Here is a 19,120-nt window from a genome sequence, read left to right as displayed (position 1 = left end):
TGTATTATGCACTGGGAGTATGGTGATGAATAATTCTTAGTCTGTTGGGCAGACAAATAATCATAATACAGGGTCATGAGCGATATATGTTAGGGTTATGGGAATATACAGCAGGAGGCATCAAGCCTGTTTCTCAAAAGAAATAAAATTTGAGCTGAAGCTTAAAGGAATTTTAGGGCTTAAGAAGAGGGAGGGGAAAAGTGTTTTGGGCTGAGTGAACAGCATGTACAGAGGTCTGGAGGCACACTGTAACATGTTCTAGGAGCTAAAGAAGCTGAGCCTTGCGAGAGTGTGAGGCATAAAGGAGAGATGATCTTGGGTTGAAGCCACTTCATGGTCTCTTGTTTGAATACAATGCATAATGTCAAAATCTACTCAGAATTCAGTAACCCTTCATAATACCTCAAAATATTAATAATTGTAACAGCAGTTACAGTCCATTTAATATGGTAGGACATTATCTAGTAGTCTAGAGAGTGTTTTATAAGCGTTTACAGACTCCTTGCAGCAACTGTACAGTGCATAGCTTGGGAACAACTGGCTTAACTCATTCATTTTTGCCTATTACTGTGAAGGGTGCTTTTTGTAAACTTATGTGTTTAGAGTATGTTTGCCATGTTTTAATCACAAATAGATATTTTCTCAGGGTCTAGTGCAGTGAAATATGGTAAGGTACTGATTGTGTGCTAGAAGACAGAGGAAAGACCATCTTCTGTTATAGCAGCAACAGAGCTCTTTCAGTGCTGTTTGTATGCCCTTGCCCAATCTTTCAAGTGATGATTGAAGAGGCTAGGCACTCAGTTCAGCTTTTGAGTTCTGATAAATGAGCCCAGACTATAAACTGGAAGATAAGGGTGTTTGCAAATTCTTACGTAAATAAAGCATGGTTTCCCATTGCAGTGGTTAACCATGATTTCATAGTCTCTGATGAAGATGAACAATGCTATGAACTAAGTTTTAAAGCATATACCACGGCAGCTTCTGGTTGGTTTGGATTTATTAAAATCAGTGTGTGTTTATTGCTTTATTCAGATGGGTGGGGGGTGGTTGAAAAAGCTGAACACGTGGAAACCCAGCGAGGTGGAGTTTCAGAAGACAATTCCCAGCCTCACAACTCCCCATGAAATCCTTTTCCTGTGGGAAACTTTTAATTTGGAAGCGTTCAGCCTAATGTGGGAACCAAGATTAACATTTTCTGAACTACTTCTACAAGAAAAGCAGAAATGTTCTGTTCAGGAAGCTGAATTTACATAGTAGAAAAATGGGCTGTCCTGCAGTATTTGGTAGTCTTTGTTTATTAGTTGTGGTAAAAGAAAAAGGTGTGTGTGTGTTTGTGAGAGAGAGAGAGAGAGAGAGAGAGAGAGAGAGAAATTGATTGTATATTTGTCTTTGTTTCCTTTACATCAAACCAGCAAAGCCCTAGAAAATGTGTTTTACCACAAACAGCCCAGCACTGGGCCCTAACTCTATACATGAATACTTTTTAAAAAAATTTTTTTGAATTTTATTTTATTTTTTATACAGCAGGTTCTTATTAGTTATCTATTTTATACATATCAGTGTATACATGTCAATCCCAATCTCCCAATTCATCCCACCCCCACCCCCCTGCCGCTTTCCCCCTTGGTATCCTTACGTTTGTTCTGTACATCTGTGTCTCTATTTCTGCCCTGCAAACTGGTTCATCTGTACCATTTCATGATTGCTTTTTTTAGTTCTTTTTCTTTTTCCTTCTTGCCGAGTAAGCTATAGTATTTCCTTTTTTTTTTTTCCTTTCTTTTTTATGGGGAGGGGAGGTGACAGTGGGAGTGGGAATGGCAAGAAGAAGTTAGCCTCACAGAGTTCTTTCCTTTTCCCCTCTTTACCAGGAAGTTAACAAGAAATCTTCATGTACTATTTTGTTTTGTTTTGTTCTTTTGTTGTTGTTTTTTTAAAAACAAAGTCAGTAATTAGCATAACCCAGTTGGTTACCTTTATGCAGAGTTATAGAATTAAAAAGTTGACAGTCTGATGAGATGTCAAACTGGTGGTACTGAGAGGAGGGGGACGGTGAGGTTGGATTAGTAGGTTGGGCCTCTTGAACGCCAACCAAGAGTTTAGACTTGACTCTGTAGACTCTGGGGCATCTAGGAGTTTGGAAGCCAGAGCCTTGGGAATTAAGTGTTATATAGGAACTTTAACTGGTTACAGTTAGCCTTGGCTGTTAGCAATTATTTTTTATCTACTTTAACGGGGGCCTGGGGGAGGGGGCAGGAAACTAAGCTGGCATTATGGTCACAGGAAAGAACAGACTGATTTGGGGCCTTTTCAAACTGCAGACCTTTGTTACTGACCAATGCTTAATTTGGTTTCTTATTTTTTCCCTCTGCCCTTACCTCATTTCCCTTAACGACAGCTCCCCCTCTAGAGCTCAGCTAGGGCAGGCTGCCACTGTGGATTGGGGGGCCGAGAGGCCCAGAGCAAGAAGAAAGTGGGTTGAAAGCGGAGTTCTGTTTAAAGAATTTTCTGCTGGAAACCAGCCCAGAGGGAGTAAAGAGGAGCTTTAATGAGGAGCAGCTGCAGGGCCGACACAACCCACATGAGACATTTTTTTCCCCCCTCCATTCCACATTCTGTATAGTTTTTTAAAAATCATGATTTTGAAATAGCTGTTTCGTAAAGCACGCCTCTTTTTTCCTTCTTCTTGTGTGTGGTGGGGTTTTGCGTTGTTGTTTTATTTTTTTAATGACCAAATCCTCGCTAAAAAAAGCTAAAGGCAGAGCTGCAGCGAAGCCGTGCATGCCATTTGGGCTCACCCTGCTGATACAGAACATTCGGTGGAGAAAACAAGGAGAGAGAACACTGGCTTTTATTTGGAAAAGGGGCTTATTTCCTGCTCAAACTACAGTCATCTTGGAGCTGACACAAGCTGCTGCAGTGTTTTAAGCTTTTCTCTAGACGAGTGGCTATTCACTTAGGAAACTTGAAAGAACAAATTTTTCTGTCCTGTATTACTAGGGAGACTGATCCTGAACTGCAGCCATTGCCAGATAGATTGGAATTGCTATTCAAATACCAGCTTCGTTGAAGTCTGTAAAGTGGCTACATGTAAACCAATCCAGGCTGCTGGTGACATGTGAGAGTTGGGGTCTGGTTTTCATCTGTTTTATTGAGGGGGGACTGTATGGGCATCCATTCAGTTGGAATGTTTTCTAGTTCCATTTGGAGGAATCCCTTGTTTTCCTCTCTCTTTTCTTTCCTCCATCCCTCCCCTTCACCTCATTTGCCGTGTGTGTGTGTTTGAACAGTAACAATGAAAGAGTGGACCTCTTTGTGTCAGAAATGGCAGACTTTTTCCGAAAAAGGCATGAATATATCTGTATGGAGCTGATAAGTATTCAGATTAGTTTGTGAAATTATTTTACAGGGAAAAAGCCCCCCAAAACTTTTCCTGTACTCACAGCCTCCTCTGTGAACTATATTCTTTCAGAGAATATAGTTCCAGAGAGAGGAAGAGATTAGAAGGAAGTCACTGAGAATACTACTTAAATAAGTGATAAATTCCCTGCTGAGAGGCGGGCATTCATATTGTTTTGGGAACAAAAGGCAGCTGTTAGAGTTTTTTGGTTATCTTTTAGAAATTTTTTATATACACCTTTAGTTCAAGATTTAGGCTATTTTCCAAAAATTGTACTTAATAGAACTTAATAGAAGTTCTAATAACCTAATAGAACTAAAGATTTATAAGGGAACTTGGATAATAAACTCAACTTGAGCCATCTCAAGAAAAGGGCTATTTAAGCTCCTGTTTTCAGTGGAGAGCCTTAATTCCCACTCAGACTAACAGGGTATATGGTGTACTTGTATTACAGTTGAACAGGGATTTGCAAAGTTGAAAGGTCTCCTGCTTTAGGAAACAGGGGCCCTTTATTTCTGGCTGTCTCACCCGTTTCTCCCCTTTCTTCCCATGTTCATAATTCTGCTTAGCCTCCTGGGGTGTGAGAGGTAATCTTATACCTCAGGATGATTCTTAAGGTGGCCTTGGCCTGTGTTCTACCAGGCAGAGCATAGTGTGAGGTTGGGAGGGGTTTTTGCAACACAGGTGTTCATGGTATTCAAGGCACCTGTGCCAAGGTCTGAAGATATGCCCTTTCTCACAAAAAAAATATCAAATAGGAGTTTGAGAGAGGCACAGGAAAGACCTAACTATGGCATAAATGAAGAAGAGCCACACTGTTAGAAATTATGTAGCATGTAACATAGAATGCAACTACTGTTAGATCAGAGATGATCTGATCAGTGAGATGGTGAGATGGTGTGGAGAAAGCTTAATAATTGGACATAGGTTTTGAGCAGGTCTCTGAAGCAAGGATCGACGAAAGGAAAATTAATTAGAGACATTATCAGATGGGAAAATGTGATGATGAAAATGGAGATTAGAAAGAAGATATTTATATAGGGAAGAGTAGACACGAATGTGGAAATAATCTGGAGTGCTTAAGTTATGGATCTCTGAGGAGTAAGACGGGTGGTAGGAGTGGGGCAGACAAGTAGGTCATAGATTCTAAGGATTTGAGGGGCTGGGCCCTAAAGCTAGTTTCTGAGCAGAAGAGTGACATGATCAAAATTATACTTGAGAAGGATCATTCTTTCAGTGAGCAATTTTCTGGCTACCCTTAATGGAGAGGTGTGGACAGGATGCTGGGGTAATTGAGATGATGGAGCTGACTGAATGGCTACCGGTCTTGGGGCAAGACTTCGTAGAATACTTTCAGTTAAGTGATAGTCTATGTTTTGATAAAGGATCTAGGTAAAGATAGAAATACAGTTGTAGATGATGCAAAACTCGGGGAAATTTCTATATTTGCAGACAAACTTGGGGCAGGTCAGTTAGCTTTGGTGTCCTTATCAGTGCAATAGGGGTTCAGCCCAGTTGACTTCTGAGGTTTGGTGCAGTGCTGAAATTCTGTAATTATATGAATAAAGTGTAAAAGTTATCTCCATCAAGGAAACTTGGGGTAAAGATTCAACATGGTGAATTTAAAAGAAAGAAATTACAGGTCCAATTATTGGGTTCAAAAAACAAGTTGTACTAACATAGGATGGGAGGAATATGGCATAAAAATAGTTCATGTGAAAAAAAATATGGACTTTTTAACCAACTGGATTTTGTGACCTCTAAAAAAGTGAACACCACTTTAGGCTGCAATATTAGAAACAACAGTGTCCAGATCACAGGAGGTGATGGTCCAGCTCTATGCCGTAGTGGTAAGAACATATGTATCAGGTGTTTTTTTTCCATTTTGGGCCCTACCTTTTAAAGAGGTTTTTGATGAACTAGAATCATCTAGTTGGGGCTAGGCAGGATAGCCCAGTTTTGAAGTACGTGGGCTCTGGAGTCATACCTGGATTTGAATCCTGCTTCTGATATATTGTAGCTCTAAAATCTTAATCTTTCTAAGCTTCAAGGTCCTCGTATACAGGACCTATGGAGATCATAATATAACATAACTGTTATAGGGAGTAATAAAAATAAAATGCTTAGCAAATACATAATACATAGTAAGTGCTTCAAAAATGTTGGTCACTGTTATTATTATTACTACTGTTATCTTAAGCATCAGAAAGCTACTAAAATGGTGAGGAAGTCTGGAATAGTCCAAAGCATTGAATCCTGGAAAAAAGAAAACAAAGAGTCAACATAGCTATCTTTAAATTCTTTTTTTTTTTTAATATATAAAAATTTATTTATTTATTTTTGGCTGCATTGGGCCTTTGTTGCTGTGCACGGGCTTTCTCTAGTTGTGGCGAGCGGGGGCTACTCTTCGTTGTGGTGCGTGGGCTTCTCATTGTGGTGGCTTCTCTTGTTGCGGAGCACGGGCTCTAGGTGCGTGGGATTCAGTAATTGTGGCACATGGGCTCAGTAGTTGTGGCTCACGGCCTCTAGAGCACAGTCTCAGTAGTTGTGGCTCACGGGCTTAGTTGCTCCGTAGCATGTGGGATCTTCCCAGACCAGGGCTCGAACCCGTGTCCCCTGCATTGGCAGGAGAATTCTTAACCACTGCGCCACCAGGGAAGTCCAATCTTTAAATTCTTGAAGGGCCACGTGTAATAGAAGCGGAAGGCTTGTTCCGTTTTGTTCTAGAAGACAGGCATAGCCAGCAGGTGGAAATTATAGGGAGGCAGAATTATTTTTTTAAAATAAGATATAACTCACATACTATTTAAAAATTTTTTAATTAAAAAATTTTTATTGAAGTATAGTTGACTTGCAATGTTGTGTTAGTTTCTGGTGTACAGCAAAGTGATTCAGTTTTTTATACACACACACACACACACATATATATATACTTTTACATTATGGTTTATTACAGGATATTGAATATAGTTCCCTGTGCTACACTGTAGGACCTTACTGTTTATCTATTTTATATACCGTAGTTTGTATCTGTTAATCCTATACTCCTAATTTGTCCTTTGCCCATTCTCTTTCCCCTTTGATAACCATAAGTTTGTTTTCTATGTCTGTGAGTCTGTTTCTGTTTTGTAAATAAGTTCATTTGTATCATATTTTAGATTCCACATATAAGTGATATCATATGGTATTTGTCTTTCTCTTTCTAACTTACTTCACTTAGTAGGATAATCTCTAGGTCCTTCCATGTTTCTGCAAAATGGCATTATTTCATTCTTTTTTATGGCTGAGTAATATTCCTGTGTGTGTGTGTGTGTGTGTGTGTGTGTGGTATGGGTATATACATATATATCACATCTTCTTTATCCATTCATCTGTTGATGGGCATGGACAGGTTGCTTCCATGTCTTGGCTGTTGTAAACGGTGCTGCTGTGAACATTGGGGTGTATGTATCTTTTCAAATTAAAGAGTTTTGTCTAGATATTGGTATATGCCCAGGAGTGAGATTGCTGTATCATATGGTAACTCTATTTTTAGTTTTTTTAGGGAACTTCCATACTGTTTTCCATAGTGGCTGCACCCATTTACATTCCCACCAACAGTAATTCACATACTATTAAATTCACCCTTTTGAAGTGTACAATTCAGTGGTTTTTAGTATATTCACAGTTAAGTGTAACCATCAACATTATCTAATTTTAAAACATTTTCATTACCTTCCAAAGGAACTCTCTACTCCTGAGTAGTCCCTCTTCAGTTCCCCCTCTTCCCAGCCCCTGGCAACACTAATCTACTTTCTATCTGTATAGATTTGCCTATTCTTGACATTTCACAAAAATGAAATCACACAATACGTGGCCTTCTGTGTCTAGCTTCTTTCACTTAGCATGGTGTTTTCAAGGTTCATCTGTGTCACAGCATGTATCAAATCTTCATTCCTTTTTATGGCAAATGATATTTCATTGTATGGATATACCACATGTTATTTATCCATTCATCAGCTATGGACATTTGGGTTGTTTCTACTTTTCGTTTTTATGAATAATACTGCTCTGAACATTCTTTACAGATTTTTGGTGGACTTATGTTTTATCCCTCTTGGTATATACATACCTAGGAAGGAAGGTAGAATTTGAAGACATCAGAAAGAAAGAGCTTCCTGACATGGGGATCCACCCACACTGAAGAGAGTTCTATTGTTAAAGCAGTGAGCCAGTAATTTTATTTTACTTAACAAATACATGGCATTTACTATGTGCTACCTACTGTTCTAAGTGCTTTACAATTATTTAAAATGCTACAAGGTAGGCACTGTTATTAAATTTATTTTACAACAAGGAGGCTTAGTAACTTGCTCAGGATCACTCATAGAGTACATGGGATTGAAATCCAGGTGATCTGGTTCTAGTATCTGTGCTTTTAATAATAGGAACAAAATAACTTCAAGTATTTATTAAATTCTGTTTCTCAGACACCATGCTTAACTACTTTTATTCAAGTAGAGGCTGTGGTCGTCTTTTAGGGATATTTTAGAAAGAATTATCTCTTTGGGTAGAAATTACCTTAGGGTATCTTTAATCCCAAGGTTCTGTTATTACAAGGATGGATGGAAGTGGGGAAAAAGACAGCAACAAGATGTCTGGCCTGAGACTTTTAAGATGATCAGAATTTTTTATCAGAAAGGGAACAGTGCGTGTGAATGATGAGTACTGTAGGAATTCAGTTAACAAGACATGAGAACATGTTCATAAGTTGTATATAATGTAAAAGGATTAACCGAAAATGACTTCTGAGATTGTAAATGGAAGCCTTAGGAAAATGGAGGCATTAAAGTTTCATGGAAATATAATCCTACTTTTGAAATGTTTAGTGTCAAGTATTGGCAGGATATATTAGGGTAAGTAGATGACTTTTAGTAAACTGAACATATGGAACTGGAGCTGTATACGTGAAGGTAGTTGCTTAAAACAAAATGAACAATAACAAAAATAACAAATGCCTAAGAGAGAAAAGAGTAGTCCAGCCCAGACTTAAGCCTCAAGTGGCCATAAATTGATGGGGAAGAAGGAGAAGAGGATTCAACAATCTAGACTAAGAATTTACCAAGCTTTGAGATACAGAGGGAGTCGTAAAAGCCAAATGTAAAACAAGTGGGGTGATGGAGGCATGGTCAGCAGTACCTCCTATAAGAGGGAGAATTTCCTTATGAAGAAATCTCAGATGAGACCATTGAACTTGACAAGGGGAAAGTCATTGCTCTTAGGACAGAGTTTCTGGGCAATAAGTAGAATGAAAGTTTTACTGCAAAGGAACAAATAAAAAAATGGAAAAGAAAGGGAAAATAGCTGTAAAATTAGGCTACAGTTATAGAAGTTTATTTGTGAAGGAAGAATTTGGAAAGGGAAATGAGGCTTAGTGAAAAATGTAGGTTAAAAGAGACTTGTAGGGTTTCCCTGGTGGCGCAGTGGTTGAGAGTCCGCCTGCCGATGCAGGGGATACGGGTTCGTGCCTCGGTCCGGGAAGATCCCACATGCCGCAGAGCGACTGGGCCCGTGAGCCATGGCTGCTGAGCCTGTGCATCCGGAGCCTGTGCTCCGCAACGGGAGAGGCCACAACAGTGAGAGGCCCGCGTACCGCAAAAAAAAAAAAAAAAAAAAAAAAGAGACTTATACATGTTTTAAGGTAAAGGAATAGGTTGATGTCTAGCCCTCTAGAACATTTTAAATAAGAAAGTCTTTATTCTTATACCAACAATGGGTCTAGTTTCCCATAAAAATAAGACGTGTTTTCTGTACATGGACTTCAGAAGAATAAATCAGTTGTACATCATATCTAAGTATTATCTCATTTAGAGTAAAACCCTAAATCCTTCTTTGCAGTGGCCTGACGACCCCTCATGATCTGCCTCCCAGTTATAGCTGTAATCTATTTTCTGCTACTTTTTTTTCTTAATCCCTTTGGTGGAGCCACAGAGGTCTCCTGGCTATTCCTCAAACATGCCAGGACTGTTTCCTATTTAAGGGCCTTTGCGTTTGCTGTTCTCTCTGCCTTGAACATGCTTTCCCTAGATACCTGCATGGCTAGTCCCTCACCTCATTCACGTTCTGAGTCAAATGTGCCTTTCAGTGAGGCCTTTTCTGCTTTTCCTATTTGTAACTGAAATACCTCACTTATCCACCTCCATTATCCCCAGTTCATTCCCTTCCTGTGCCCCTTTCTTGTTTTATTGTTTTACATAGCACTTAATGTCACATAACAAATTATATATTTTACTTATTAATTTTGCTTTTCGTCTTCTCCTACTAGAATTTAAACTCCACGAGTTCAAGGATTTTCCTAGCATTAGAACAATGCCTGGCACTTAGTAAATGCTTGTTGCATGAATGAATGAGTGTAACATTCTTTGTGGAAACTGATATGAGAATGTTCTTCTTCATCATCAACATCATTATTAATAAGCATGTTGGATGCTATACATAGAATTAGGCTTCAGATATTCTGTCAGTCAGGAGTTGGCAAACTTTTTCTATAAAGCACCGGATAGTAAACACTTTTTCGAGCCATATCGTTTCATCACAACTACTCAACCCTGTTATTGTAGTGCGAACGTAGCCATAGACAATCCCTCCATGCACGAGTATGGTTGCGTTCCAATAAGACTTTATGTATGGACCCTGAAATTTGAATTTTACATAATTTTCAAATGTCGTAAAATATTATTGTTTTTTTAAATTTTTTTTTCCCTCAACGATTTAAAAATGTAAGAACCGTTCTTAGCTCTCCAGCCATAAAAAATAAGCAGTGGGTCAGAGTAGACCCACAAGCTGTAGTTACCACCTCTATTTTTACTGGTTTCTTAAACATACCTTAGTTGAAACTTATTTTTTCATACTGGTAGGAAGCAACAATGTAGATTAAACCTTAGTAATAGATAATTCAGGAATACGTTTGTTTGGCTTCAGAATCTTGCATATTGTTTTCATCTTTGTTTTCCTGGGAACCTTACGTTTTCATTACATGTTTATGAAGCTCATTTTTGAATGAGTTTGCATTCTCCGAGCAGATGCAATATGATAGTGTTGGGGAGGTGGTGGAAGCAAAGCTGGGCAAAGCCCACCCAGGTTTAAAAGTTTGCCATTATTTACAAGGCAAAGAATTCCCGTTTGGGAGAATCGAGAGGTGTTAGCCAGGCTTAATGCCCAGAGGACTGTCACTGTGAATGAGAATTGTGTCGCAGTTTCTAACGTCATCAACTTATCTTGAATAAGTTGCAAATGCTTTTAATAATATAGCTCAGGGTTAATTTTACCTATGCTACGTTGGCAATTTTTGCTCCTTTACTTAAAAAATAATCAAATAACCTATTCTGTTATAAAATCAAGCTGTGATTTGAATAAAGCATTATATTTTTCCTCAATAAGTACAAAGAGAGAAAAAATGTTTTTCATCTGCAAAACTTTTACATATTTATAAAGTTTTTCACATACTTGATTTTGTTCAATTCTTAAAACAGCTTCACGATGCAGGTAGCTTTATTAACTATTTAAAATGTGAGAGAGCTGATAGTGAAGTTAAGTATTGGATTGGTCAGAAAGTTCCTTCAGTTTTTTAAGTAAAAATAAAAGACACATTTTTTATTTTCACCGAAAACGTTATTGAACAGCATATTCACCCTTTTGTTCCACTACCTTCTGTCATTTTTCAGGCAACTTCATAATTCCATCTTCCCAAAACTTTTTATCTTTTTGAGCAAAGAACTGTGCCAGGTGCCTTTTACAGTCTTCCAGGGAATTGAAATTTTTTCAATTAAGAGAATTTTATAAAGACGGAAATAATTGGAAATCCAAAGGTGCAAAGTCTGGTGAACACAGCGGATGAATCAGAACTTCCCAGCCAAGCTGTAACAGTTTTTGCCTGGTCATCAAAGAAGCAGGCAGTGTTGTGTTATCCTGATGGAAGATTATGCATTTTCTGTTGACTAATTCGGGATGCTTTTTTTCCCCCCCGGTACGCGGGCCTGTCACTGTTGTGGCCTCTCTCGTTGCGGAGCACAGGCTCCGGACGCGCAGGCTCAGCGACCATGGCTCACGGGCCCAGCCGCTCCGCGGCGTGTGGGATCTTCCTGGACCGGGGCACGAACCCGTGTCCCTTGCATCGGCAGGCGGACTTTCAACCACTGCGCCACCAGGGAAGCCCCTCGGGATGCTTTTTGTTGAGTGCTGCTTTCAGTTGGTCTGATTGAGAGCAGTACTTGGAATTAATCATTTGGTTTTCTGGAAGGAGCTCATAATAGAGGACTTCCTTCCAATCCCACCATATACACAACATCACCTTCTTTGGATGAAGACCGGCCTTTGGTGTGGTTGGTGGTGGTTCCTTTCACTTGCCCCGTGATCTCTCCCATTCCACATTATTGTACAGTATCCACTTTTCATCGCCCATCACAATTTGTTTTAAAAATGGAATGTTTTCATTACGTTTAAGTAGAGAATCACATGTGGAAATACTGTCAAGAAGGTTTTTTTTCACTTAACTTACGTGGAACCCAAACATCAAAGTGATTCACATGACCAAGCTGGTACAAATGATTTTCAGTGCTTGATTTGGATATTTTGAGTATGTCGGCTGTCTCCTGCGTGGTAGAACGTTGATTGTTCTCAATTAATGTCTCTATTTGATCACTATCAACTTCAACTAGTCTACCTGACCATGGGGCATCGTCTGGCGAGAAATCTCCAGCACGAAACTTTGCAAACCACTTTTGACATGTTCAATCAGTCACAGCACCTTCTCCATACACTGCACAAATCTTTTTCTTTTGCGTTTCTGTTGTGTTTTTACCTTTCTTGAAATAATAAAGCATAATATGCCAAAAATGTTGCCTTTTTCTTCCATCTTCAGTATTCAAATGGCTACACAAAAATTCACCAATTTTGATAAGTTTTTTCAAAAATGTACACTGATAGGACGGCTGTCACAGTACAGTCTAACAAAATTGTTTTGAATGAAGTTAAAGACAACTAAGTGCTACTAGAACCATCTTATGGAAAAAAACTGCATGAACCTTTTGGCCACCCAATACCTTGTGCAAGGTCATAGCACCAGGACTCCAAATGGGCCTCCTCACTGTATGAGGTGCAGACTCCTCACTGGAAACTTCAGCCAGTCTTTGCTTTCACTGCTGTGCCCTCTCCTCACTGCCTCTTATTCTCTAGCTTCATCTGTTCATGAGGATGCTCAGAGCTCCAGCTGCTCCTGGCTCTGCCACTCTTACTGTTCAGAGCTCTGGGAAAAGGTGAGGAGGCTGGGGTCAGTTACATCACTGCCACTGTAGCTACTTACTAGCTCTGTTTCCTCCTCCAGCCATTTTAGTTACTGTGTAATTCATCTGGGCATGTACTGTCTTAGTTCCCAAATATCTGGTTCTCCTTTTCTCAAAACTGTGACCTCTGAAGACCTCACCTGGTCAACCAGTGGCTAATAAAACATCATGGATATGGTTGGCAAAGACAAGAAGGAGTGAGACGGGACCCCAGTGCTTCAAGTCTGGGTGATTGGGAGGGTCAGAACATAGTGATTGAGCATTGGAAGATGTGATAGGATTTAAACACATGGGTTTAAATGTGTTATCTTCGAGGTAATGGTGGAACAGCCTTGCAGTTAGTTTTCTATCCTCCAAAAAGTTAAATGGAGAAAGAGGTTGAACCAGAATATCTGGGTTACAGCCAAATGGCAAGATGTATAGTTAGAATCAAAGACTTTGTGTTCCATTTAAATGCTTCTTGGAGGTCCCATTTGAACAACCTCTTCATTATGAAAATGGAGACTTTCCATGCCTTTTTATGGTGTTTAGAGAAAACTGTCGTAAATATTACACACAATTTGGGATGGTTGTGCATCTTAGGAATCAATGGATGGCATATAAAAAGATTCCTCAACACAGTGTGTGGAAAATGGTATAGAATGTTATTCTTGAATTGTTTTCCCTTCTTCACTTTGGTGTTTGTATGGTACCTTAGATATTTTAAATGTTATTTTAATTATATTCTGTGCTTTTTTTTTTTGGTTAGGAAAGCTGCCTGCTACTAATATCTTAACGGATTTAAGTTTTTGAAAAGCCCCTTTGAACCCTTCCCCATTCCTGTACCTCCTTTTTCTTTATCACAGTCTCAACCCCTTGAACATAACCCAGAAGTCTAGGTATAGGCCAACTGATGTCTCAGTGGAAACAACAAAAATAGAACTTATTATTTCTCAATGCTTGAGAGAGATTTTATATATTTTAAATTGGAGAGGATAAGAGGCTCAGTCCATACATTATCATGTGAATGTCTTAATTCTATCAATTGACTTAGTCAAAACGAGAAAGTTAATGAATTTAAAGACAAGTATCAACAATGCTGCACAAAAAGGTGCTGTTACAGCATACCAGCCTGCATCTACATGAAAAAAGCTATAGCTGTATTTTGCCTCTGAATAAGGGTCATGTTGACTGGCCATGGCAGACCGTGCTGGGTCACCCACCTGATATTCTGTCACCTGCCAAAACTCAAAAAGACACGAGAGTATGCAGTTAAGTACTCTAAACACTTCTCCTCCCAAAGTGAGTCAGTTTTACCGTTGTACCTTTGGGTTTCTCCATTTACAGTCTCGTGTTTTCTTGAATGGACTGCGTTATCTTGTAAGTTTGGGGAACTTATAAGAAGTCAGGAGTTTTCATGGACTCCTCTCTTTTCCATACAGATGCCCAGAGGGATTCTTGGGAGAATATTGTCAACATCGAGACCCCTGTGAGAAGAACCGCTGCCAGAATGGTGGGACGTGTGTGGCCCAGGCTATGTTGGGGAAAGCCACATGCCGATGTGCCCCGGGCTTCATAGGCGAGGACTGCCAGTACTCGACCACTCACCCCTGCTTTGGGTCTCACCCTTGCCTGAATGGAGGCAAGTGCCACGTGCTTAGCCGGGATACCTATGAGTGCATCTGCCAAGTCGGTTTTACAGGTAACAAATGGGACTCACGGCCATACTTTCCCATTCTCAGCAGGTACTCTTATTTAGCATCTTTGAGATAACTGTCATCTGGTTCTTTAGGGTCCCCCCAACTCTGGTACATGTTTAACATTATGGTAAGGACCGGAATGTTCCAATCAACTATCCTTCAGTTCCTTTTGAAAGGGGAGAAAGAGAAAGAAAAAGGGTCAGATACTCAGAAGTAGTTGACTGCCTGAAGAATATATATCAGGATTGGGGATCAGAATTACTTCCCTATCACCAGAAGAAAAGTTGTTCGTGTTACCGATAACTTATTCCTTGAAATCTCCTCTCCCCAGACATTCAGGGCATTGGCTTTTCGGGCTTTCTAAACTGATTGTTCCATTTGCTTCTACATTGCCTTATCCTTGTCCTCATGCATTTAATTTTTGTGTTCTTTGGAATTCTGTTTTGAGCCCCGTTTTGAGTCATAGCACAGCTTTCCCCAGGGAATCTCGCTATCTCCAGTTGCTTCAACTCTCAGCATCTTCATCCCTTGCTGATGCCTCTCGTGGTCATCCTTTTAGCTCCACCCCAACCCTGACATTCAGGCTCATATTTCTAACTATCCGTTGCATATTATCCTTAGAAACTCAACATGTTGATATCATAGTGGCACCAATGTACACTCCAAATACTCCAAACTAGAAACTCCCTCTCACTTCTCTGTACCCCACTTAGACTCAGTCACCCCGTCTAATCTCTGAGATACGTCTCACCTGTCTACTCCTCTCCATTTTCTCTTCTGCTCTGTGACCTCTAAAGACCTCTGTAGGTGAGGTCCAGGTCATCTCTCACCTGGACTCCTGCAGTTGTTTCCTACCTGGTTTCCTTGCCTTTACTTTCTCCCCCTCTTGTCCACCTGTCACATTACCATGGATCTTTAACATGAATGCAGATCTTCTCACAAACTCACCTGCTTACCACCCTAGTGACTTTTCATCGTCTGCAGAGTACAAACTCTTTTACATGGCTCGCGTAGCCCTTACAGTCTAGGCCTTACATCTTCTTATAGCCTCAGTTCCTCATACGCATCTAGCTCTAGTGACGCCAGCGTTCTCATCATTTCCTGAAAATGTCATGCTTCCTGTTGCCTCCATGCTTTTGCACACCCCTTTGCCTGGAACGCCCTTTTCTACAGTTGGGGATTGCCCAATGTTATTGTAAACTCTTAGTGACCCTTTCATGATTCCTTTACACAGTTAGTCTCTGTGTTCTGTTAGTTTATGTGTCACATTTTATTGTAATTAATTTTTACATGTCTCTCATCTGACTATATTGTGGGTTCTTCAAAGCTGGGTCTGAGCTTTATTCAGAATGAACCACACGTGTTTATGAAGGTAGACGAGAAAAGGAGAACTAGCCATCATTTTGTCCCCCACTATATCAACAATTCCGTAAATCTAATAAAAAATGAAAGACGTATTCAGAAAACTAGACTGGACCATTTAGTTTGGAATACTTGTTCTACTGGTTTTTCATTAAAAGGTGTTTTTCATTAAAAGGGTAGAAGATATATAGGATGATCCGTTATCTCCATCATGACTATGACAGCATTGATACTGTGAGTCACTGAAGAGATTTGGTGGTTAAGAGAATAATTTTTCGTGATTGTCAGTTTCGAGTTGTTTGGCTCCACAAGGCAAAGGGAAGGCATATCTATTTAACACATTTTAATCCTGACTGGTGGAAATGACAGTAGTGCCTTCTTCAGAACTAAAATGTTACTCTGAAATAACCCTCAAATTAAAATGTGTTCCTTTGCCATTAAAACAAACTCTTCTTGGTGGTCTGCAGAGTTCTGATCATCCTTACACATCTGCCACTTTTGTCTGTCACTTTAGGAACTGCCACAGGTCAAGCTCACCCTTTTGGTTTTGGGATAGCTCACTATACCACCTCGTCAGACCGTATGAGCTCACCTCACTCATAGATAAAGAAACAGAGGCAGGAAGTTAGTGCTTGTACAAAACATATATGGGAAACCACGGTCAGAGACCTTCTTGTTTCAGTTGTAGGCAAATACTCTGATATACACAGTTGTCAAAAGTAACCATTTTTATCTGTTCTCCATTGTAGGTAAGTACCTCTCAGAAGAAAAAATAGGAAGAAAGATTGAGGTTCCTTCATTTTCTCTAGGCTTAGCACTGTGAGATATACATGCTGTACCCAAATTTTTATTGCACCCTTTCCCTTTGATTTGATATTCTTGATAGGCAGAGAGCGCTTCTGTGTGCTCAGATGTCACCTCTCTCTCCCTTTTAGAGAAGCTGTCATGACTGTTATTTGCTTTTCTCTGGGGTCAAAGATTTGGGTGTTTATCTAGACAACCAATTGGAGTACTAACAAATTCAGGGGGTTCTCATATCTTTAGTTTTGAAAAAAGCTTACACTAATGAAAACAAAAAACCACGTGAATACCAAATTTACTAGTAGCATGGGAGTATTTTTTTTCTCTCTCTTTCTACCTCAAAGAATCTGCTTTGATTCCTTTGAGTTATGCCTTGAGATTCAGTACTTTCTTCCTGCTTCTTTCTAGTACTTTCCTACCTGAGAGAGTCCACAAGATTTACCTTTCTAGACCTTTATTCTCATGACAGCTTCTAGTTATTTCCATATATAAGAAGCCAGAGAGTCTGTATCTCCTTCAAACACACCCAGCAATATTTTTGTCAAGACCACAATCAACAAAATGTTTCCCAGAATACGTGTGCATGTGTGTTGTGTTTAAGGGAAATAGAAGTCATATTGACTTGTTTCTATCATCTAAGAGGTCTATTTAGTCATAATTTATTTTGGAAAATATCGATACATTTTATTCATTCAAAAGACATGATTTGAGAGCCTACTGCAGGGATCTGACCCCTGCCAGTGTGACAGGTGATATAAAAGGAAACAGCAAACTTGGGGTATATGTTTGCATGTGCAGGGGTGTGTGTGTGTGAGGGAGAGGGTGTGGGGATTTGGGGAGCTGAGGGGAGCATTAAGGATGACTTTACAGCAGTGGTGACTTATGAGTAGAGCTGTCAAGATAAGTTGAAGCCCATTAGGTAACCACAAAGGAAGATGGCCTTCCAAACAGAGGAGCAGCTTATGCAAAGGCAAGGAGGTGTGAGACAGTAGGTGGATCCAGACCCTTCTGGATCCTGTGCTGCAGGGACTGATGTAGGCTTCCTGCGACTAACCTACAGTCCCTCCCCCTCCCATGTGACCCACTGAGTGTTTGTGTGTCAGCTGAGGGCCCTGGAGAGTGCCCCTGTCAGGTGAACTTGAGGAAGCTCTGATATGGGCTTCCTGTAAAATTCAAAGAGCTTAGGGATTCTCCATGCAGTGGCTCCCTTATGTCACCCTTTGGGTGGGAGATGTGGGGTGGTGGGATGGGGCTGACCCTCATTTCTGTGGGCAGTACTGAGTTCTGTTACCTTTCCTCTAGGTAAACTGTGCCAATGGACTGATACCTGTCTGTCTCAGCCCTGTGCAAATGGAAGTACCTGTACCACTGTGGCCAACCAGTTCTCCTGCACATGCCTCGCAGGCTTCACAGGGCAGAAGTGTGCAAGTGATGTCAATGAGTGTGATGTTCCAGGACAATGCCAGCACGGTGGCACCTGCCTCAACCTCCCGGGTTCCTATCAGTGCCAGTGCCCCCAGGGCTTCACAGGCCAGCACTGTGACAGTCCCTACGTGCCCTGTGCACCCTCCCCCTGTGTCAACGGAGGCACCTGCCGGCAGACTGGTGACTTCGCCTTTGAGTGCAACTGCCTTCCAGGTAAGGAGTCCCCCTAGTGTCCTGGGTTGGGGGATGCACCTCCAGCAGGAAGGAAGGGGATGGGTGTGGTTCAATTGTTCCTTTAAGAAGTATCCCTCCCAGGAGGGAAAAGGGGAAGTGAGAATTTTGTGTGGGGTGGTTTGCTGGTGAGAGAGGAGTTTTATGGGTCCATGTGGTCCATAAACTGAGCAGGGGGTAATTTAACATGTCAGGGTTTATGATGATGAGTGGCTTGGAAATTGTTTATTGTCCTTTTTGGAGGAACAGTGAGAAATAAGGGACACAGAGCTCTGGGGAAAACGATAGACGAGTCTATGGAATGGAAAGGAACACAATGAGAATTACACATTGAAAAATGTGTATGTATGATTAATAAAATGCTTTAAACTGAATTGACAATAATAATAGATGATCAACTTTCCTATATGTTTCTACCTCTGATAGAATAATGGATTATTTTACTATAGCTGCCTAATTGTACCCACCTACCCTTCTGTGACTTTCACTGAGCTTCTGATCTTTAGAACCCTCTCCACGTAGTCTCTCTGACTTTGGGGTAGCCCTGCCCAGACTTGAAGTTGGAGAATTTGGGAACTGGGGTGGCAGTGGTGCTCTGCTAATCAGTGGACACTTTTTGAGGAGCGCTGATAGATTATGTACGGCACAGCCCTACATAACCCCAAGGTAGAAGCAAAAAGAGGAGCAGTGTATGGGAGCTTGGGGCCCAGTGTTCTGTAGGACGGAAAAAGGAGCCAGGCTGGCGGATTCACGGAACTCCTTATAAAAATGATGAGGAGGCTGAAAACCGAGAATTTTGATTGGGAACAGAACACAAGCAGCTGGAGCAGATGAATTACTAGGCAACAAAGATTCTGCTTTTTATACAAATAACCTTAGTGCAAAAACAAAAGAAGGAAAACTGT

At 40.5% G+C, this 19,120-nt stretch overlaps 1 protein-coding gene across 1 annotated transcript in view; it reads left to right on the top strand.

Moving 5' to 3' along the window:
* The window catches only part of NOTCH2 (notch receptor 2), a 177,826-nt gene that overhangs the window by 69,177 nt on the left and 89,529 nt on the right, over positions 1-19,120 (top strand). The window contains exons 3-4 of the mRNA XM_060028014.1: positions 14,139-14,398; positions 17,862-18,197. Of these exons, the coding sequence (XP_059883997.1) occupies positions 14,139-14,398; positions 17,862-18,197 (596 nt within the window). The remainder of the gene's footprint in view (positions 1-14,138; positions 14,399-17,861; positions 18,198-19,120) is intronic.

The sequence above is a fragment of the Delphinus delphis genome, chromosome 1 (assembly GCF_949987515.2).
Source record: "Delphinus delphis chromosome 1, mDelDel1.2, whole genome shotgun sequence".
Taxonomy (NCBI): domain Eukaryota; kingdom Metazoa; phylum Chordata; class Mammalia; order Artiodactyla; family Delphinidae; genus Delphinus; species Delphinus delphis.
This window is presented reverse-complemented; position numbering and strand designations above follow the sequence as displayed.